The sequence below is a fragment of the Symphalangus syndactylus genome, chromosome 16 (genome assembly GCF_028878055.3).
Source record: "Symphalangus syndactylus isolate Jambi chromosome 16, NHGRI_mSymSyn1-v2.1_pri, whole genome shotgun sequence".
NCBI classification, from domain to species: Eukaryota; Metazoa; Chordata; class Mammalia; order Primates; family Hylobatidae; genus Symphalangus; species Symphalangus syndactylus.
In genome coordinates, this window is record NC_072438.2 from 15,020,167 (window position 1) to 15,043,356 (window position 23,190).

The 23,190-nt window shown below is 48.3% G+C and overlaps 1 protein-coding gene across 4 annotated transcripts in view; it reads right to left on the reverse strand.

Moving 5' to 3' along the window:
* Window positions 1–23,190, reverse strand: part of TBC1D14 (TBC1 domain family member 14) — a 121,172-nt gene that overhangs the window by 61,936 nt on the left and 36,046 nt on the right. For all 4 annotated transcript variants that reach the window (XM_063619742.1, XM_055246682.2, XM_063619741.1 and 1 more), the window contains exon 3: window positions 1,145–1,265. In XM_063619742.1, coding sequence (XP_063475812.1) covers window positions 1,145–1,265 — 121 coding nt within the window. The remainder of the gene's footprint in view (window positions 1–1,144; window positions 1,266–23,190) is intronic.

Sequence of the window (23,190 nt, forward strand, 5' to 3'; positions counted from 1 at the left end):
GGGCCGGTTTCCAGCTGTGCTACTTACTAGCAATGTGACCCTGCACATCAAGCCACGCAGCCTCTGTGTCTCAGTGCTTCTTTGGTAAACTGAGTTGAATAATACTATCTTCTTCACAAGGTTGTTATGAGTTTTAAAGGAACTAGAAACACGAGTGCTGAGTCAGTTAGAACTAGCACACAGTAATCACTCAGTACGTGATCCCCATAGCAATTAATTCCCTGTCACACCTTTAACCTCAATTGTCTGTGCCACCCCACTCCTCCTGCACCTGCCCTGGAATCATTTCCACAGGGACACTGTTGGGCGTGGGTACTGTGTCCCTTCCAACTCCGGTGCCAAGCATGAGGCCTGGAGCTTAGTGGAGCCTCAAGAGTGTTTACTGGGCAAATGTCAATGAATATAAAAGTGAGGTTGGAGGAGCAAGGGTGCTGGGGGCAATGTCACGACACTGGGGGCAGACAGCAGACTCTTAGGATGCCGAGCCGGCTGAGACTCACAGCCTAAGAGAAGCTGCAGGCAGTGACAGTCACGGCTACCTGGGCCGTGGACTTACTGTGTCCGTGCACAAGCAAGCCTCCAGCAGTGGCATCTCGCCCACCGTAAGAAGCGAGGCAGCCCAGTGGTGAGGACATGCAGGCCTGGCATGAGCCCCATCCCCACCCCGAAAGTAGGCAACCTCAGAGTGAGCAAGGCAGAGGCATCCCAGCAGAGCTGGGGAATGACGGCCCTCGCTTCCCTGTCCCAGAGTAGCACAGGAAGGATGTGAGCTCCAAGAAACCCACGGGAGAAAGCTTTAATATCAAACAATACAAATTTGATGATAAACACATTTGCAACTATTATTAAAACTGATTAAATATAGTTATAAACATCTAGAGCCCAGGTCTGTCTAAATACCGTTATAAACACCTAAAGCCGACCTCTTTCAAATGGACTTTCCTATGTGCATGTTACAAGCTGTAAGAAATGAAGGTTAAATTCATCCACATTCTGACTATAGACTTAAATCTGAAGAACGTGGCATGCAGATAATACAAAGCGATTTCCAGTTTCAGACTCAATATGGTCATTTTTGCAAGGTTCATGAATATATGCTAAACACATCCAACAGCCTATTTCTGTGATTTCATATCTTGTGTACCTTCTGTATTCTCTTTGAGTCTTTCTGGGCGTTCTCTCGGAGTGGCGCTTTCCCAAATAACTTCCATCCCAAGTCACTGTGTTTGTCAAGCCTTGCACTTTGTTTTCTAGCAAGCAAGTTCCTATAGGAAGAAAATAACAAGGTTAGGGCATTGCTGGGTAATTCAAGAAACACCAGAACAGCAGAACCACTCTAATAAAAACAAGTCAACTTTCCCCTGAGAACCACATACTTTAATTCTTCAGACTTGATTTTCATACAGACACAGAATTACGAGGCAGGAGAAAGACCTTAAGCCAGAAATAAACTTTCTGTTGGCCAGGCGCAGTGGCTCACGCCTGTAATCCCAGCACTTTGGGAGGCCGAGGCGGGCAGATCACAAGGTCAGGAGATGGAGACCATCCTGGTTAACATGGTGAAACCCCGTCTCTACTAAAAATACAAAAAATTAGCTGGGCGTGGTGGCGGGCGCCTGTAGTCCCAGCTACTCGGGAGGCTGAGGCAGGAGAATGACATGAACCTGGGAGGCAGAGCTTGCAGTGAGCCGAGATCGCGCCACTGCACTCCAGCCTGGGCAACAGAGCAAGACTCCACCTCAAAAACAAACACACAAACAAAAAACCTTTTTGTTATTCAACTAATTCTATAATTTAGAGTAAGAAAATGTGTTATATCATAACAAAGGGTATCAGAAAAAGCTTTGAAGTCAGACTAAACTGAATTGAAACTCTGGCTCAACCATTCATTAGCCACATGACACTGGACCAGTATATTAACCTCTCTGAGCCTCAGTTTCCTACGTTTAACAAGGGCACACTGCCCCATGTTCTACAAGGTTGTTATACAAATTAAAATTTCAAGTACACAATTAGTGTTTAAGAGTAATAGCTGCTTTAGTATGTAACCTCTAGCTTAAATTATGTACAAGGTAAATCTGTATTACCTATTTATAATGAGTATTCACATATCATAAAAAGAAAGTTACTCATGAGATGGTCACAAGGTCTTCTCTCCAAAGAACATGTAAACAAAAGTTCCAAATAACGCAAATAAATCCCAACTGGTAGCATTAATACAAAATAAAATATGTTTAGAATGCACTGTATCAATGCATTCATTAAAAACAAATGGCTTCCAGGACTTACTAGGAAGTACAAGATGAGCCTACAGCATCTTGCTGGACTAGAAAGAAAGTTCTCAAAGAAATACTGGGACATGTCTAAAAGAAACAGTAGCCAGCCTGAACAGGCTCCCACTGACTCAATCTGGAACAATTTAATCATCCAGATAATGAGAACAATGGATTACAACTCATTGAATAAAGAGAAATCCATTAGCCCATATAGGTACAAATAAACAAACATAGAAATTAATGGAGGAGGAGGAAATCTCTTGGGATGCCACCTAGTAAGGAGAGATCAATGGAGCTAGGAAATGATCAACGGATGCTTACACCAGTGGGGAAAGCTGAATGAGGAATGGATTTTTACACAGTTTGAAAGTGTCTCCTACAAATTCCTTATTAATTACATGAAGCAAAATAGTTAATCTTATGCCGGGCAAACCTGAGGGACACCACCTCAGCCAAGTGATCAAAGCTAACATCACCAGCCAGGAGTGGTGGCTCACACCTATAATCTCAGCACTTTGGGAGGCCAAGGCAGAAGGATGGCTTGAGGCCAAGAGTTTGAGACCCACCTGAGCAAGTAGTGAGACTCTGTCTCTACACATAATCTTTTTAAATTAGCCAGGTACAGTGGCATGTATCAGCAGCCCTAGCTACTGGGGAGGCTAAGGTGATATAATTGGAACCCAGGAGTTCAAGGTTACAGTGAGCTATGATTACACCACCAGTCTGAGCAACAGAGCAAGACACTTGTCTCTATTTTTTAAAAAGCCAGGACAGATGACACAGGAACCTGATCTGATGCACAGGGAATGACACACCAAGTCGATGGTGCTGATGCCCAAGAATGCATGACCTGAATCCAAGCAGACACACCCAGACTGAGACAACCTATACAATAATGGACCTATAAGCTCTCAAAATGTCAATGTCATGAAAACAACGAAAGGCTGAGGAACTGTTTCAGATTAAAAGGACATGAAAGAGGGCCAGGCGCAGTGGCTCATGCCTGTAATCCCAGCTACAGGCTGAGGCAGGAGAATCGCTTGAACCCAGGAGGCGGAGGTTGTAGTGAGCCAAGATCGCACCATTGCACTCCAGCCTGGGGGCGACAGAGTGAGACTCTACCTAAAAAAAAAAAGATTATTAGGACAATTGATGAAGTATGATTACAGACTGTGGGTTTGATAACGACACTGGATTAATGCTAAGGGACCTCATTTTGACAACCGTTCTGTGGTTACATAAGGGAATGCCTTTGTTCTTAGGAAATATGCTGATATATTTAAGGGTAAACAGATATGGTATCTCAAACTTACTCTTCTAATGGCACAGGGAAAAATATGCATATATACTATCACATGTAAAGAGAAGTAGAACCAACGGAGCCAAATGCACACAGTTCGTAAATCTGGTAAAGAATATAATCAAGTTCCGGGGTTTTTCTGCAGTTTTTAGTAAATTTGAAATTTTATCAAAATAAAGTTACAGAAACTTTCAAAAAATAAGAAACAAATAGTTTCACTGTTTCCTTCCTTTTCTGTTGTGGTTATAATCATTTTGGAAATAGTTTCATAGCCCAAGGTAATTTCTATTTATAAGAAATGGACTTTCACTATGATCTCGCCACTGCACTCCAGCCTGGGCGACAGAGCAAGACCTTGTTTCAAAAAAAGAAAGAAAAAGAAAATGAACTTTGAACTGTCTGAGATCCAATCCATTTAGCATCTAAAATTTCGCCATCAGTGAAGGACTTATGCAATTAAACCAGGTTAAAACTTCAGGTAGTACAAGATACTAAGAACCTGGCATCCAGAACTTGGGTTCACTAAGGGTATACATTTTGCTGAAGAGGCGTTGTCTGTCTCTGGGAAACTGCAGTCAGGAAGGGGAAGGCACCAGGATCCGGGATAGGCTTCTTTACTCTGGAGGGACAGGAGCTGCAGAGGGTCTAAGGAATGGACGGGAGAATTGCACAGAAGCCGCGGAGTGTGGGGATGTGCAGAAAGGAGAAGTCTGGGTGAACGGCTCCCAGATGCGTGGTCTGGAAGGTTGAGCACAAGCTGGAGTGTTATTCACTGAAACAGGGGCTGGCAGGAAGACGACTAAGAGGAACAGAAACCTTGGTTTTTCAGGTCTCAGCTAACACTGTATTAGTCTGTACAAAGGTAGTGCAGATAAAAATTAATGTCAAAAATCAAAGTTGTGACTGGGCACGGTGGCTCATAGCTGTAATCCCAGCACTTTGGGGGGCCAAGGCGGGTGGATCGCCTGAGCCCAGGAGTTCGAGACCACATGGGCAACATGGCGAAACTCGTCTCTATTAAAAATACGAAAATTAGCTGAGCGTGGTGGCACATGCCTGTAACCCCAGCTACTCAGGAGGCTGAGGCATGAAGAATCGCTTGAACCTGGGAGGCAGAGATTGCAGTGAGCCGAGATCACACCACTGCACTCCAAGCCTGGGTGACAGAGTGAGACTCAGTCTCAAAAAAAAATCAAAGTTGCATGATTATTTTTAACGTAAGAGCTTAGGCTCACATGATAGGCCATGACTTTTGAAAAGCTCATAAAAAGCATGTTGATATTTTTTTTGTGGGTAAGAGGCTGAAGTGCGACCCCAAAACAAGTCACTACAAGTGAAAAGGTGCTGTAGCCTGGGGTCTGGGCTGAAAGGACGTCTTCCTTTCTGGTGGGGTGAGCCATCGGGGGCCCTGGTGTAGCTGTGGCTGGGCCCGGGAGGCCAAGGGGGAGCTCAAGGATCTGCACCTACCAGTCACATGACCAAACATCACTCTCAGGTCAGGTGCAGTGAGAGAACGCAGCTGGGCAGGGGCGAGCCCAGGCACTGCAGAGCCCATCTGCTCTGTCCCTTCAACACCTGTGCTGTTTGCCCGACAGGGAGCCCACACTGGTGCTGCTGCTCCGGAGTCTAGCAGTCCCTCAGCTGCTGCTTCATGGGCTGTGTGGCCCAGTAAGTCAGCCCACCCTTCGGCCTTCAGATGCTGAGCACACAGTGGCCATAGCCACCATCTCTGACACTCACAGGAGACAGAACAGAGAGGCTGCTGGCTCCAAGCTTCCTCTTTTCACTATTTCAAATGCACCTGTCCCACACCCCGCATTGGAAGTCCTGGCACTTGCCCTCGGGGCATTCTGCAGAGCCCTCCCGGACCAGCTGCCCGGGCCTGGGCTCCCCTGCTTCTGTTTCCAGAGCGCAGGGCATTCCCTTCATTCTGTGCCTATGGGATGGACTCCATCCCCTCTCCTCTCCACATGCCTTCACCTTCGGTGGGGTCTCCCAGAGGGCAGGGTAGAGTCACCTCTGCATCCGCAGGATCTACGCAGCATGCAGTAGGTGCTACACACGTGTCTACTGGCAAATGGAGCAGCCCATCATGTGTGTGTGTGCATGGGAGGCAAGTGTAGGGTGATGAGGAGGCGGGACTGACATGCAAGGCACAGGGGTAAGGTAAGGTGAGTGCAACCCAGACGAATCAAGGCCCGAGACTGAGAACTCAACAGAGGTAACCCCTCAACAGGAAGGAGTCCCCCTGGGAAGAAGGGGTAATGGGTGGTGGGGGGCTGGGAGAGAGCAGGCGAGGAGTGGCAGACCACCACAACCTCCCAAGGGGGCTGAGAGCTGGGGGGTGGCCAGTGGGGGGTGAGGGCCATTTACCAACCCTGCGCCAGAGAACGCTGGACTCCTTTTGTTTTGCATCCCCAATAAAGTGCCCTTCAGTGGGAAGAAGAAACTCCTTTGTCTGATAGAGAAAAAGCACTCACTCTACTAGCAGCATTAAGGACAAGCAGCTGTTGGCCTCCAAGCTGTCTCAGCTGCTATGCAGACACAAAGCACCCATTAACCCTGGTAAGACTCACCTGCAGCTGCCTCAACCCCACCATCAAGGGCACGGCAAGTAAACAATCGATATCTGTAGGTGCCCTGCCTCCAACCCACACACGGTCAGTGTCACCCGCACTGTCGCAGCGGGGTTCCCTGAGAGCCCAGGACTCTAGCTCATGAGTCCTGCCCCACCACCCCGATATGCACACATGCCAGCACATGGGTGTGGTGCCTCTCCCGCCACCATCCGTACCTGCACAGCACCTGGGTGCTGGCATATCTCACCTCCTACCTAGCCCCTTCGTCCAGGTGCCCACTGAGATCCCTCCTCCTGCGGCAGATGGGAGAGGAGACCTGAGAATGTCCGCAAAGATGAGAAGAGAACCATTTCTTCTTTTAAAAGGCTGATATCTCATGTTAAAAGCCCCATCGATCGGCCTTGGCTCAGACGCACCTCTGCAGTCAGGAGGCCAGAGCAAGACGCTCTCTCAACAGCCCTCGGCCGCATTCATTCAGACACTGAACAACAGAAACAGGAGTCGTATGTGCTCTAAACCCTCCAGTCTTCCAGGTTAACACCAGGGCTCCCCACTGCCCAGCCTCCTTGTCCTCCTGCCTTTTTTCGGCTGCACACACCCCACAGACAGATGCCAGTCATGCACCAGGTGTGCCTGCCTCGCCCCTCCTTCAGGCACCCCGAAGGTACAGCTCCACACCGAGCCCCAGACCCCAGCAATGCTCTCTACCAGGGCCATCTTCTGTAAGCACAAGTGGACCACGCCAGCCCTGCCACAAATCCCGCCAAGGACTTGCACCTGTTTTTGTGGCAATGGCGTCGTGGCTCCAATCACCTACCTCAGGCCTACCACACAAGCTGCTCCCTCTGCCCGTAAGTGCCCCCGAGAGGAGACTCGGGATTAAATGAGGGGGTTCAGCCTGGCCATACACAAGCAGCCCCACCATCAGGCTCAGCTCCTCGTGGAGTGGGCACTGCAGAGAAACTCTTCCTTACTCTTCGGCAGGGCCAGCTCGGCTCCTCCATGGCACAGAGAGATTTGGGGGGCCACAGTTGACAAGAATGGGTAGTAACCATCAAAAGGTGCCCTGAAAGGTGCTGGCCCCACCAGGATTTGTCCACAAAGGCCGCTCAGTGTTGTTTTAAAGCCATGTGGCAGAGCCTGGGAAACACACTGGGGGCTGTCAGGGATCAGGCCACACCCGGCCATGGGAAGAGCCTGCCTGTAAGCCAGAGAGAGGCAGCAGCACTTTTGCACAGGGAAAAGGGCCCAGTGCTTCCCTGGGGCGTTTCTCCAATGACTTGCAAAGTAATGGGGAAAAGACAGGGGACACCAACAAAGTAATGTTAAAAATAATGGCATGTCCATTTTTCTGTGAAGGCAGAGCTCTCAGGTCCAGTGTGGAGTGCCAGACCCCAGGACACGGCGTCCTGATAATTAGGAGCGAGGTCCACAGCTCACACATTTAACTAGGACAAAACGGACCTTCAGAAGCCCCATTCCCAACAAGAGTATTCAGGTACACGTTGGACACCGATTCTGGCCTCTCTCGGCCTCCTCCGCACTGTTACCAGGGTCTTTCACAGGCCTGTGCCGTGCACCCGATTAGGCTAGAAAGGCAACACCTGAAGAGAGGCAGCGGGGCTGAAAACAGCAAACCACCTGGAGGCTCCAACACCCCTCACCGTCTGACAACAGGTTGGGGCCTGTGCTGTCCCATACGGGAGCCACTGGACATGCCAAAGGTGCAGCTCATCATGCTGAAAGATGCTGGCTGACATAAAATATATTATTATTTTTTAATGTCAGATAAAGTCTGGAAACAACCCAAGAGTTCCTGATACACTCACAGGCAGCTTTCAGGAGGCCAACAGGCATTTTTTTGAAGGGAAAAAAGCAAGGTACATAATCATACAAGGCATGCCATGTAACACCTGCATCTGCACTTGCCCGTACAGGTGCAGATTCTCTGGAAGAACACAAAAACTGCTTATATTCATTGCTTCTGGAGCAGGATATTGGGTAGCAAAAGGCACGGGGTAGGTCAGGCACGGTTGCTCACACCTGTTATCCCATTTTGGGAGGCAGGGGTGGGCGGATCACTTGAGCTCAGGAGTTTGAGACCAGCCTGGGCAGCATGGCAAAACCTTGTCTCTACAAAAAATACAAAAAAAAAAAAAAAAAAAAAATAGCCAGGCGTGGTGATGTGCATCTGTAGTCCCAGATACTCGGTAGACTAAGGTGGGAAGATCGCTTGAGCCCGGGAGGCGGAGGTTGCAGTAAGCTGAGATCGCACCATTGCACTCCAGCCTGGGTGACAGAGCCAGACTCTGTGTCAAAAAAAAAAAAAAAAAAAAAAGGGCACAGGGTAGAAAGCCAACTTTTCACCCATACACTGTCTTGTACTTTTTGATTTCTGAGCCATGCAAACGTGTTGCTGATGGAAAAAAGTTCATAAAAAATTTAAAAGCCACTGCAAAACTAGGTATTTCTGCCATTAGAAAATGAAATGCTTTGTACCACTCCCACCCCATCCTTCAAATCAGTAAGACTTCATCACACCCCAAAAAAGTATAGGATTTTTCTGCACTTCCAGCAATACAACTTGGCAAGATCGGGCCACTCCTGTTGCATTAGGTAGGAAGTGACAGCAAGCAAAGGGCCAAGAAGAAATGCAAGTATTCAGTGATGCGCCGCTGGTACCAAAACACAAGGCCTTTGGCAGAGATATGAAAATGTTTATTCCACAGCCTAAGTACAGTCGTCATGCCTACTATGCCTCAAAAACATATCCTGAGAGGGTTCCAGAGAAGGGGCTGCATGGAGCGCTGAGCCCGTGATCCCCCCTTGTTCCCACTCACTCAGCAGCTCTGCATGAACCCCTGCCCACACTGTGCTTCCCAGAGGCGGGGGCCCTGCTGAAAACAGCAGGAGCCGGCTGTGAGCCTGGAGGAGGACCACAGCCTTCACACCAGGCCAGGGGAAGGCCCAGCGGGGACCAAGGGCTTCAGAGAAGCAGGCAGAGCTGTGTCTGCCCTCGACTTTACTTCTTGGCAGGCACTGCTTCTGAGCCTCATTTCTACCCCTCAGGATTAAATATGATAAAAAGAAAGCCAGGAAAGCACCCAGCACCTGCTGCGGGGCCTGGCACCCTGCATATTCCATTCAGTGACACACACTCTTAAGTGAGCACCTATTGTCTCCAAGGCCCAGACTATAAAACAAACAGGTAAGTTAATAAGGCTACCATCCTCAAGAAGCTGACCAATAAGCTGGCCAATGGGACAGGGGTAGGGACATCTTGAGAACCAAGAGGAGTGTCCAGCTTTGGAGGGTGAGAGAAAGAAGATTGAAGGGTGAGAGCATTCCAGGGAAGGGCATTAAGAAGACTGTTCAAGCCAGGCCCAGTGGCTCACACCTATAATCCCTGCACTTTGGGAGGCCAAGGTGGGTGGGTCACTTGAGGCCAGGAGTTTGAGAAGAGCCTGGGCAACACAGTAAGACCTCATGTCTACAAAACATTTAAAATAAAAATAAGCTAGGCATGGTGGTGCCCACCTATGGTCTCAGTTACTTGGGAGGCTGAAGTCGGGGGAATCGCTTGAGCCCAGGAGTTAGAAGCTGCAACAAGTTGAGTGAGCCCCTGAACTCCAGCCTGGGTGACACGGCGAGACTCTGTCTCAAAAAATAAATAAAGCATAAAAAGATTGTTCAGTAATATCTCTGTGTGTGTGTGTGTGTGTGTGTATGTGTGTGTGTGTGTGTGTGTATGTGTGTGTGTGTGTAGGGGTGTGTGTATGTAGGTGGGGATCACCTGTATCACCCTTACTCTATCACCCACCTCCTAGACTCACTGAAGTCAGGATGCTCAAGGGACATAACCCCCTCGACCCCCAGTATGAAGCAGGTGAGGCTGTTGGAAAGGTGGCTGGCCAGGCAACTGCAGACTCCGGCTCTAACTGTGGGCTGGCCACCTGGAGCAGTCATCTGGACAGCGACTTGACTCACCCCTGACCCGCACCTGGTGCTGTGTTCAGCTGCTGAGTGGGACACAGAGCACAGTAAGCAGTGCCATCCCTGGGGAGCTGAGAACCTAGGAGCAGGGTGAGCCTGGCCCAGGCTAAAGGGCTGAGTTATATTTCTAGGCAGCACTGTGGGCTTAACATCCCCAAGAGGGTTGGGATATCCCAACAAGGGGATGATAAAAACAGCCCATAAAAAAAAGCCAGCACTCCTTCTTTTTTTTTTTTTTTTTTGAGAATCTCACTCTGTCACCCAGGCTGGAGTGCAGTGGTGTGAACACAGCTCACTGTAGCCTCAACCTCCTGGGCTCAAGCAGTCCTCCCACCTCAAGCCTTTCAAGCAGCTGGAACTACAGGCTTATCCCACTACACTTGGCTAATTTTTGTAGAGACAGGGTCTCACCATGTGGCCCAGGCTGGTCTCGAACTCCTGGGCTCAAGCCATCCTCTCACCTTGGCCTTCTCCCTCTAACTTTCTAAGATAAAACCTAAAAGACACATTCTCTTCCCAGGAATATAGCAAGAAGTGCCCAATCACCAGCCCAAATTCCTCTCCTGGCAAGACCAGAGGAGACCAGTAGGCAAAAGCAAGAGGTGAGCGCTGCACGGATAAAGGAGAGGAAGCGTGCCCATAGCTTCAGAACACAGAAACAAAACACCTTTACAGAGCAAGGAGACGCCGCACCATGCCAGCAACTTTCACCTCCATCTGTCCAGGTATTTCTTGACCTAAATATTTACTTGTTCAAATGTATGTTGACTCTAAGTCAGACACTGTTCCAGGCATGGAGCGCCTGTTCCCATGGAATTTACTGTAAACATCACCCACTGCTTAAACGTGAGATTGGTGATAGTGTTCCAAGGAAAATAGCCTAGACATGAGGTCGGTTTTCAAGGTCACCCATCTGGGACTCCAACTCAGGCCCTTCCAGGCCTCCCCAGGCAAGTACCGGTGGACACATGGAGTCTAGTTTCCCAGTGCAGGCCACAAGTTTCTCCACTTTCCTCCCAGTACAAATGAAGAATGGCTGGCCGGCGCCACCCTCAAGATGAGCACGCAGCAAGCGATGTGGCTCCCAGCACGGTGCAACCATGCTCCTGCTCCACTCCCAGACTTTTCCTAAGAAAGGCAAAGCTGTGGGGTGTGGTGGAGGAGACACCAATCGATGATAAAAAGGCAAAGACAGCCAAGTAGCCAGAAGCAGCTTACTGGCTGTCCATCCCACTCCCAAGGCCACCTTTGTTCGCTTCCAGCAAATAGAGCAGTGAGGAACTGCGGCCCTCCTTGTGAGAAGGCCCCCACACCTAAGCCCGGCCACAGGCCCAGTGCTCCTTCCCCACACAGGCAGCTTAGGCACCTATCTGCATCTAGAAAGCCACAAGGTGAGAGGTAACCTCGTGTCACCTGCACTGGCTGAGAAGTGAGGCACAAGAGGCTTTGAGGAGACTGACCAGCGGCTATGCCAGCCTCGCCCTTCCACACAGAAGCAGCCCCGGGCAAGCAACCCAGGTCCCTGGGCCTCCTTTCATCTGCAATTAGAGATCATGCCACCTTCCTCCTAGGGTCAGGCGAGAGTGAAGGGGGACCAGGCGCATCAGTCGTTCCACACACTCTAGGCGCTCAGTGGCAGGTTTGTGTAGGCGCGTGTGCAGGAGTCATCAGCGGGGATGGCGTATTGGTAGCCTGTGTTTTCTGTCTACGCCGTGTTCTTCAGTTTGATTTGTTCAACATTTTTAAACAGAAAAACCTGGGTTTCCAGCTTCTTTTGGAATAGAAGATCTGGCCACAGTGAGCCAGAGCTGCTCAGGGGCCTCTGGCCAGGGGTGGTGTGTCCTGTACAATCCCCTCCACTCTGCCACACTCCACCACACCTGCTACTTCAGCACTTGCATCATCTGTTCGCAGGGGCACATCTAGGTTTGGAGGGCCTTGAAGCTTTCACAGTTTGGGGAATTCTCTTTGAAAAAAAAAACTTTATTATGAAAACAAAGTACAAGTCGAGGGGCTATGATCTGTCTCCTTCAGCAGAATATAAAGCTCATGGAAGTGGGTACCACCTCTTCTAATTACTGCTCTGTCTCTAGTGCCTGCGACAGTTCCTGGCACTGAGTAAAACACTCAGATTATTGAATGAAAGCTTTTTTCAATTAATCTTTATAAAGATTACATGAGAATTATTATTGCACTTAACCAAGAGGAAGGCAGGAGGCTGGGGAGATGGGCCCAGACTCGTCTACCTAAGCAACACAGAGCTACGACTCGGACTTACGTGTCCGAGGCTGCTACCTGTCCCTGAAGGCAGAGGACAGCTGGAGAGGCAGGACGCAATCCTCCCTGACCCGGTGGGGCAGGTTCCACAAGCCACGGACACTCATCAGGGCTTTCTCAAAGCCTCTCAAGTCTTAAGAAATAAATCCAAAGTCCCCTCCCTCAAGATACCATACGCTTCAACGCCTGTTTGCGCTTCAGCAGTTACTCAGGGCTTCTTGCTCTTTCCGTCCTTTGTCTCATTAACAGAAACTGCTGGCAACTTCTGATTCCAAAGCAATCGGAAGCCAGCTGAGCCATGCAGCACTTGGCTCCCACGGAGACTGCCTGGCCCAGGAGGGCATCTTTGCCACCACTTTCTGAATCATAGTTACCTGGTGCAGGGCACTATCAGGTGCCTGCCTAGTGCTGCACCAGGCACTTTACCTATGTTTTACATCCTCCTCCCATAACCCTACAAGAAAGGTATTACAGCCGCCACCGTATGGACAGGACACCGAGGCCCAGCGAGGCTAAGACGCTTCCTCTTGAAGGGACATAGCAATCCTGTTATTCACCAAGGGTAGAGAAGGCAAAACCTAAATGCTTCCTCTAAATCCCACTTCCGAGGTATACTTTCCAGATCTCCACTCCCCAAAAACTGACATCGCCACACATATTCACAGGGTCCTCTGACTCTCCTTTGAAAATGCAAGGCAAGTCCGGGCGCAGTGGCTCATGCTTATAATCCCAGTACTCTGGGAGGCTGAGGCGGGCGGATCACGAGGTCAGGAGATCGAGACCACGGTGAAACCCCGTCCCTACTAAAAATACAAAAAATTAGCCGGGCGCGGTGGCGGGCGCCTGTAGTCCCAGCTACTCGGAGAGGCTGAGGCAGGAGAATGGCGTGAACCCGGGAGGCGGAGCTTGCAGGGAGCCGAGATTGCGCCACTGCACTCCAGCCTGGGCGACAGAGCGAGACTCTGTTTCAAAAAAAAAAAAAGAAAGAAAAGAAAATGCAAGGGAAAAGGGCCAGCCCTCTGAACTGTCACAGAGACATGAAAAACAACACAGCCTCCTTCAAAGCAAACCTCCTATGTAAGAAAATCCTACCTCCTCCACAGGAAACATGAAGAAAGAAAGTGAGGTTCTATTACCATGATCAATCACTGTGCTCAAAATTCCTAGTTCCACACACAATCCAAAGTACCCAAGAGCTGGAAATACTTGGAGCCACTCTTCTTTCAGAAAATGCTACTCAAGTAGCATCTGATGCTAAAAAGTTAATCCTGGCCGGGCACGGCCGCTCACGTCTGTAATCCCAGCACTTTGGGAGGCCAAGGCGGGTGGATCACTTGAGGCCAGGAGTTCAAGACCAACCTGGCCAACATGGCAAAACCCCATCTCTGCTAAAGAAAAATACAAAAATTAGCTGGGCATAGTGGCACACGTTTGTAGTCCCAGCTACTCGGGAGGCTGAGGCAGGAGAATTGCGTGAACCTGGGAGGCGGAGGCTGCAGTGAGCCAAGATCGTGCCACTGCACTCCAGCCTGGGTGACAGAACCAGACTTCGTCTCAAAAAAAAAGTTAGTCCTTAAAAACAGAATATCCAAGTCAAGGAAGTGCAGTGGGCATGAGATACACATGAGCACAAACACTGGCCCAGGGAACTGGGGCACTCAGAGATGCTGCCCAGATAGAAAGGATCACCTCCATTTCACACTGGGGGAGACCCACAGAAACACTTCAGCCCAACTAAGGCCGAGGGTCGCATGCTATAAAAGCTATACAGACGGGAAAGACCCTGCTTCCAGTTAAGTCTCCAGTTCCAACAGCAAGAAAGGCAAGAAAGCAGCCACAAACCTGTCCATGAACAGGAGCGGAGGGGAGATGGCCATCATGTCTACTGTGACCTCGCAGCTCCGAGGGGCTGGCCGCAGAAGCACGGACTCTCCCCGTGCCGCATTCCTGGCACTCCAGAGCCACAGTCCCGGGGAAACACCATGGGTGCACTCGGAGCCCCGCCCCTCGCGTCTTCGAGGTGAAGGCAAGCTGGACCCAGCAGGCCTGCGGAAAGGCGGGGGCAGCAGGGAGGGCCTCCCCAGTCACAGGGAGGGAGGAGTGAGCGCAAAGTCTGGGAAGCAAAGCCTGAGTGACGGGTTCTTGGGCCTGGGACACGGCTCCGCACCACATGCCATGGCAGGGCAGGCTACCAGGCACAAAACCCACCGGCACCTCGGACCTGGAAAAGCGCCAAGCACACAGCGCTTCCTGAACGTCTGCAGTGTGCCAGACACTGTAACTTGTGAAGCAGCAGCCAGGTCTGCCGTTGAGTCACAAGCACAGAATCGTGAAATTCATCCAAATACCTACACTAGAACCATCGCTCTGGATTCCCCCTCACTCACTTCAAATGCTGTTGAAGACAAAAACGAAAACCCAGAGCTAACTAACAACCTCGTGTGCCCCAAAACTGATCTATTCTAATGGCTGGGCGTAGTGGCTCACACCTGTAATCCCAGCACTTTGGGAGGCCGAGGTGGGTGGAACACGAAGTCAGGAGTTCAAGATTAGCCTGGCCAAGATGGTGAAACCCCATCTCTACTAAAAAAACAAAAATTAGCTGGGCATGGTGGTAGGTGCCTGTAATCCCAGCTACTCAGGAGGCTGAGGCAGAGAACTGCCTGAACCCGGAAGGCAGAGGGTGCAGTGAGCCGAGATTGCACCACTGTATTCCAGCCTGGGCAACAGAGTGAGACTCTGTCTCAGAAAAAAAAAAAAAAAGAAAAAAAGTTAGCTGGGCGTGACGGTGGGTGCCTGTAATCCTAGGTACTCGGGAGGCTTAGGCAGGAGAATCACCCAGGAGGCAGAGATTGCAGTGAGCCAAGATCACACCACTGCACTCCAGCCTGGGCGACAGAGTGAGACTCCATCTCAAAAAAAAAAAAAAAAAAAAAAAACTGATCTAAACCACAAGCATGCACGATGGGGTGGTTCCCCGCGGAGCCAACGCTATTCAGTTATGTCAACTAGCCCCTGTAGAATCATCCTCCTCAAGCCCCAGCCAGCGTCCTCTAACAGTCAGTTCCATCATCCCTTAAAAAAGAAAACACCTGTCTGTGTGTTTGTATGTATGCAAAGGCACCAAAGAAGTCTGCTGAGAGGCACAGGGTGAGGAGCAGAAAAGGGAATTTTACTTTTATTTCACAGATGTGTTTTAAAAAATCAAACAAGCACATATTACTTTTGCAATTAAAAAAACCCTGGACAATCAAGTACAGGAGCTGGCCTGGCAGAGAGTGGTCCTGAGCACCTAGTCTGTGCCTGGCCCAGGGGACCAGAGGGTTTGATGAAACTGACAAAATCCCTGCCCCAGGGCAGCCAACATTTGATTTGGGGAGGAGGCCAATTAATGAATACGATCAAACTCTGTGGTTCTCAAGTGGGGAATCTGGACCAGCAGCGGCATCGCCTGGGCACCGGCTAGAAACACAAATTCTTGAGCCCCACCCAGACCTATGGAACCATAAACCCCGAGTGGGATCCAGCAATCTCTGGTTCAAAGAGCCCTGCAGTGGCTCTGATGCACACCTGGATCTGAGAACCACTGTTCTGAACAGCCGCATGCACTTAGAAAGGCGATTCCTGCTGTCCTACTTAACACCTCTCATCGGTTCCCACTACCCAAGGAGTTTCAAACCACATCTGGTCTAGCACATCAGCTACGGGTGGGGCCCAGAGCAGTCACTCCACAAAGGGGCATAACCACAACGACAGCCTATCAGCCAAAGCCTTCCCAGCCCTGCCACCTCATCGCCAGTCTCTTTCCCAAATACAGACCCTTCGCCCTCGTGTTCCCATGCCTCTCCAAATCCTTCCTCAACCCTCAACAGTCACATTTTATATATTATACCTCAACAACAACAACAACAAAATTAAGTCAATAATTTAGAAACTCACAAAGAAAACTCCAGGTCAAATGGCCTTACTGGTGAAGTCTTCCAAACATTAAGGAAGAAATACACACACTCAGAGAACAGACCTTTCACTAGCCCTCTCCTCCCCCATTCTACCCCCTGGGGAAATGTATTAGATCATTTGACAAATATATTTATTGGCATCATTTAATCATAAGAAACAGACTTATTCAACAAGGACTTTCTGATGTCCCTCTGAGGATCATCTGACAAAGTTTGTGAGGGAGGGGGTGTAGGCGAGTACATGAACACATTTTTTTAAATTCCCTTGTGAAAGTGTTTTATTATCTTTTTAATTTTTTTGTTGTTAATGAAAATGGGGTCTCACTATGTTGCTGTCAGGCTGGGCTCGAATTCCTGGGCTCAAGCAATCCTCCCCCATCAGCCTCTAGAGTAGCTGGGATTGCAGGCTACCACACCCAGCTATTATTATGTTTCAATTCATATACAATAAAAAGGACTTTTTTGAATACAGTTCTATGAGGGTTTTTTATGTTGTTGTTGTTCATTTTTTTTGAGATGGAGTCTTGCTCTGACGCCCAGGCTGGAGTGCAATGGTGCCATCCTGGCTCACTGCAACCTCCATCTCTTAGGTTCAAGCGATTCTCCTGCCTCAGCCTCCTGAGTAGCTGGGATTATAGGTGCCTGCCACTACGTGCCGCTAATTTTTGTATTTTTAGTAGAGACGGAGTGTTTCACTATGTTGGCCAGGCTGGTCTCAAACTCCAGACCTCAGCTGATCTGCCCGCCTTGGTCTCCCAAAGTGCTGGGATTCCAGGCATGAGCCACTGCGCCCACTCACTCAGTTCTACGAGTTTTAACACATTGGTAGGTTCACGTAATCACCAGAGAAAAATCTTACAGAAACTCTCTGAGAAAACAGAAAGTAGAACTCTCCCAACCCATTTTATAAGGCCAGCATAACTTGGTATCAAAACCAAAAGGAAAATTACAGCCCATACCCTTATAAATATAGACAGTAAAGTCCCAAACAAAATATGCAAATCAAATCAATGATAAATGTAAAGTATAATATATTGTGAACAAGTTGGGATTATTCTAAGAGTGCAAAGTTAATTTTACATTAGAAAAATACAACGTTATTTACCATGTAAAGGAGAAAACATAAGTATCAACAGATGCAGGAAAAAAGCATTTAATAAAATACAACAGTCATAATTTTTTTAAAACACCTTTACTAGGACCAAAAGGCAACTTCATTAATCTAATAAAGGTATCTAATAAAGAGTAAGGTATCTGATAAAAGGTATCCTATGGCAAACATCACACTTAACGAGGAAATAATGAAAGCTTTCCCAGAGACCAAGACCCAAACTAGGATTTCTGCCAGCCCCACTTCAATTCAGCACTAAATGGGAGAGCCTGGCCATACAATAAGACAAGAAAACAAAATGAAAGGTGTAAGAGTTGAAAGAAAGAAACTCATTCACAGACAGGACGATTTTCTACAGAGGATCCAAATGAACTATGGATAAGCTATTAGAATTAGTAACCGAAGTTAGCAAGGCCTATACACAAAAACTCACTGCATCAGCCATAAAAAATAATGAGTTCATATCCTTTGCAGGGACATGGATGAAGCTGGAAGCCATCATTCTTAGCAAACTAACACGGGAACAGAAAACCAAACACCGTATGTTCTCACTCATAAGGGGGAGTTGAACAATGAGTACACATGGACACAGGGAGGGAACATCACACAACAGGGCCTGTTGGAGGTGGGGAGCACAGGGAGAGGGAGCATTAGGACAAATGCCTAATGCATGCGGGGCTTGAAACCTAGGTAACAGGTTGATGGGTGCAGCAAACAACCACGACACATGTATACCTATGGAACAAACCTGCATGTTCTGCACATGTATCCCAGAACTTAAAGTAAAATAAAAAATAAAAAAAAATTCACTGCATTTACAACAAACACTACCCAACGAGTCAAATCTACATTTCTTGACATTTGTAAAACCATCCCAAACAGTATCTAGGAATAAATTTAATGAAAGAAACATAAGATCTTTACATTAAAAAAAAACAAAAACAAACTACAAAATGTGGAGAAATGCAAGAAAACCTAAACAGAAGTTCAAGGATTCAAATTTTTTTTTTTTTTTTTTGAGATGGAGTCTTGCTCTGTCGCCCAGGTTGGAGTGCAGTGGCGCGATCTCACTTCACTGCAAGCTCTGCCTCGTGAGTTCAAGCGATTCTCCTCCCTCAGTCTCCCAAATAGCTGGGATTACAGGCGCCTGCTACCACGCCCGGCTAATTTCTATATTTTTAATAGAGATGGAGTTTTGCCATGTTGGCCAGGCTGGTCTCCAACTCCTGACCTTAGGTGATACACCTGCCTCGGCTTCCCAAAGTGCTGGGATTATAGGCGTGAGCCACCGTGCCCGGCCATGAATTAGAAGTCTTCATGTAATAAACACTGTTCTATAAATTCAATGCAATCCCAAACCAAACCCTTGCAAATTTCTTTGTACAATCTGCCAAACTGATTCTAAAATCTATATAGAAATCAAAAAGACCAAGACTAGCCCAGACAACCTTCCAGAACGAAATAGAAGGGCTCCCTCCTGAAGTGCTGGGATTACAGGCGTGAGCCACCGTGCCCAGTCTTTTTTTTTTGAAACAGATTCTCGCTCTGTTGCCCTGGCTGGAGTGCAGTGGCAAGATCTCAGCTTACTGCAACCACCACCTCCCAGGTTCAAGTGATTTTCCTGCCTCAGCCTCCCGAATAGCTTGGATTACAGGCGTGTGCCACCACACCCGGCTAATTTTTTGTATTTTTAGTAGAGATGGGGTTTCACCATGTTGGCCAGGTGATCCACCCGCCTCAGCCTCCCAAAGTGCAGGATTACAGGTGTGAGCCACCACGCCCGGCCAGGAGATGGCCAACATGGTGAAACCCCATCTCTACTAAAAATACAAAAATTAGCCAGGTGTGGTGGCTCACGCCTGTAATCCCAGCTACTTGGGAGGCTGAGGCAGAAGAATCGCTTGAATCCGGGAGGCGGAGGTTGCAGTGAGCTGAGATCTCACTACTGCACTCCAGCCTGAGTGACAGACTCCATCTCAAAAAAAAAAAAAAAAAAAAAAAAAAAACCAAGATACCCCTACCTTGTCACTGGAATGACAAAAAGAAAAATAAACTGACAATATCACCTTTTGGAAGGATCAAGAGCAGCTGGCATCACCACACACCGCGAGGGGGACCCACAGGAGACCCACCTGTCCCACCCCAGGCACGCACACGCCAGTGACATCCGTGAGAACACCATGATGAGCATTATCTGTAACCATCGGACCCTGAACAAATCAAACCTCCACACACGGGAGAACAAAGAGTGGGATACCCATACAGCCGAAAACCAGACAACACGAAATAGATGCTACTGCTATGCAAACCTCCCAGGGTGAGTCTGCCAGTGTTGAGCAAAGAAAGCCAGACATGAGAGGGCATAATGCATGAGTCCATTTACCTAAAGTTCAAAAAAGAAGGCAGAGCTCATGCGCGGTGACAGAGTCAGAACAGTGGTTACCCGTGGGGAGCGAAATGCTGACAGGGAAGGAACCCGAAGGAGACTTCTGGGGGTTCTAGTCATAGTCTCTGTACTGATCGAGGTGGCAGACATGCGAGTGTGTTCACTTCATGTACTTAAGATCTGCAGGCTTTGCTCTCCTTTACATAAAATTTCAATACATGCTAACTCAGCTCAAACCACTCTCCCATGCAGCCTTCCTGGGCCCATGTGCCCCCTCCCCACGCAGTCTCTCCTCCGTGCTCCCAAAGCACGTCCACATTTATCTGTGACAGAGAGCTGGGAGTATTGCATTTTTGTTATTTGCACCTCACCTCCCACTGCATTTGTAGGGCAGGCGGGCTTCCTACTTGGTCTTTGTATCCCCAAGGTCTGACATAAAACCTGCCAGATAGAACTACATTAAAAGGTATTCATTAACTAACCCTGAAATGACTGCCACGTACGTCTCCACTGATAAGTCACTGAGTTCAAAGCAAGATCTAGTGTTCTCCCTAAAGTCATACTCTCCTTGAAATCTCCTTCAAACACTCTCTAATATTTAAATACAGCAGGGGAAAACTAAACAGGGATCCACTCTCTAACATCAGCTTAGATTTCTTTTTTTTTTTTTTTTTTTTTTTGAGACGGAGTCTCACTCTGCTGCCCAGGTGGGAGTGCCGTGGCGCAATCTCAGCTCACTACAACCTCCGCCTCCCGGGTTCAAGCGATTCTCCTGCCTCAGCCTCCCAAGTAGGTGGGATTACAGGCATCCGCCACCAGGGGCAGCTAATTTTTTTTTTTTTTTTTTTTTTGAGACAGGGTCTTGCTCTGTCGCCCAGGCTGGAGTGCAGTGGCACGATCTCGGCTCACTGCAAGCTCCGCATCCTGGGTTCACGCCATTCTCCTGCCTTAGCCTCCCAAGTAGCTGGGACTACAGGCGCCCGCCACCACACCCGGCTAGTTTTTTTGTATTTTTAGTAGAGATGGGGTTTCACCGTGGTAGTCAGGATGTCTCGATCTCCTGACCTCGTGATCCGCCCGCCTTGGCCTCCCAAAGTGCTGGGATTACAGGCTTGAGCCACCGCGCCCACCCTAATTTTTTTATTTTTAGTAGCGACGGGGTCTCACCATGTTGGCCAGGCTGGTCTTGAACTCCTGAACTCAAGTGATCTGCCCGCCTCGGCCTCCCAAAGTGCTGGGATTACAGGCGTGAGCCACCGCGCCGGCCTAGCTTAGATTTTTACAAGGAGAGAGAGAGAGATGGCAGAGCAGAAATGCCCATGTAACTTAGTACAAAACAGTACTAAGAAAAATACTAATTTATTCTTAATCTCCATCTGATAGTAAGGAAAAGAGGAGAGGAGGAGTTAGCGATAAGTTTGTAAGTATCACAGATTATGAGGGGTCTAGGGATCGCATTTCAGGGAAGGAATGACATTACTATGTTCGTTCCATATTAGAAATCTTCAGGAGTAAGATCTCATCTAAGGTGGGAGGGGTATACGTGGGATTTAGACTCAGGCAGGTCAGGAGCTCAAATCCCAGCTTCTTAACAAGCTGCCTGACTTTACACAAGAAATGAACCTCTCTAGCCTCAGTTTTTCCATCTGTAGAATGGAGATATCATCAGTCAGTTGCCATCAGGGTTTATGTCTGTTAACTGTGCTTATTAATAAATAACACTAAGGGACCGGATGCAGTGGTTCACGCCTGTAATCCCAGCACTTTGGAAGGCCGAGGTGGGTGGATGACAAGGTTAGGAGTTCGAGACCAGCCTGACCAACATGATGTAACCCTGTCTCTACTAAAAAAAAAATACAAAAATTAGCTGGGCCTGGTGGCCTGCACCTCTAATCCCAGCTACTCAGAAGAATTGCTTGAACCTGGGAAGCGGAGGTTACAGTTAGCCAAGACTGCACCACTGCACTCCAGCCTGGGCAACAAAGTGAGGCTCCGTCTCAAACATAATAATAATACAAGTAAAATAAATAAATAAGTAACACTAAGAGCAGTCTGTTAATTATATAGGCCCAAGCATCTCCTCTCACTTAATCCCAACTTTATTCATCCATGTCATTTTTTTCATTCAACAAATACATATTGAGAACCAACTATGTTCTAGGTACTATGCCATGTACTGAGAATATAGTTCCTGATGACTGGAAATGTAGGTCCCCATCCTCATGGGGCTTGTCTTGAAGAAGAGAAAATTCAGAGACAGAACCTTGCCTAAGGTCATGCAGTAAAGTGCCTATATTTGGGCTGAAGTCTGAATAGACAGTTCATTCTTTCTACTGGTGGCTCTGAACCCTGCTGCGTGCTAGAATCACCCAGGGAGTTTTCAAGCATCCTGAGGCCCAGGTTTCACCCCAAACCAATGAAAATCAATCTCTGAGGGCAGAATGCATATATTAATTTTTAAGTTTGCCAGATAATCCTATTGTGCAGCTAGGACTGAGAACTTTGCTCCTTAATAAGTCTTTCCCTTCCCATGCTATCTCATTTCTTTAATTAATGCTTTCTTTAATCTTTTTTTTTTTTTTTGAGATGCAATTTTGCTCTAGTTGCACAGGCTGGAGCGCAATGGTGCAATCTCGGCTCACCGCAACCTCCGCCTCCCGGGTTCAAATGATTCTCCTGCCTCAGCCTCCCGAGTAGCTGGGATTACAGGCGCCCACCACCACACTCGGCTAATTTTGCATTTTTAGTAGACAAGGTTTCTCCATGTTGGTCAGGCTGGTCTCGAACTCCCAACCTCAGGTGATCTGCCCGCCTCAGCCTCCCAAAGTGCTGGGATTACGGGCGTGAGCCACCACACCCGGCTATGCTTTCTTTAATCTATGTGAATTTAAGATAACTCCTTTCCAGCAGTTTCCATGGATAGTGAATTATTTCAGATTTTGTTTTAAGCTACGCCAACATTTCTACTCACTCAATAAAAATCAAACCGTAAACACCTGCCTTAAAGCACAAACTTTCCTAGTATCTTCTTGTGTCCTTTATTTTCATTGATCCAGGCTGTGTGCTGATTCCTAACCCAGAAGGCTTCTAAAGCTCAGTGGCGTGTGGCCCGCCCCTATACCCCAGCAAATATAGGCCATTTCTCCTGGAACCCTTGTCTCCTTTCACATGGAAAATGCCAAGCTCAGAGCCTGACACAATGTAGCCCCTGCCCATGAGGATTCCAACCTCCCACTCTCACACCAGCTCCAGGAATCTGACTCTATACAGCACTAGTGAACAGAACCAAGTCACATTCTGCTAGTGTCC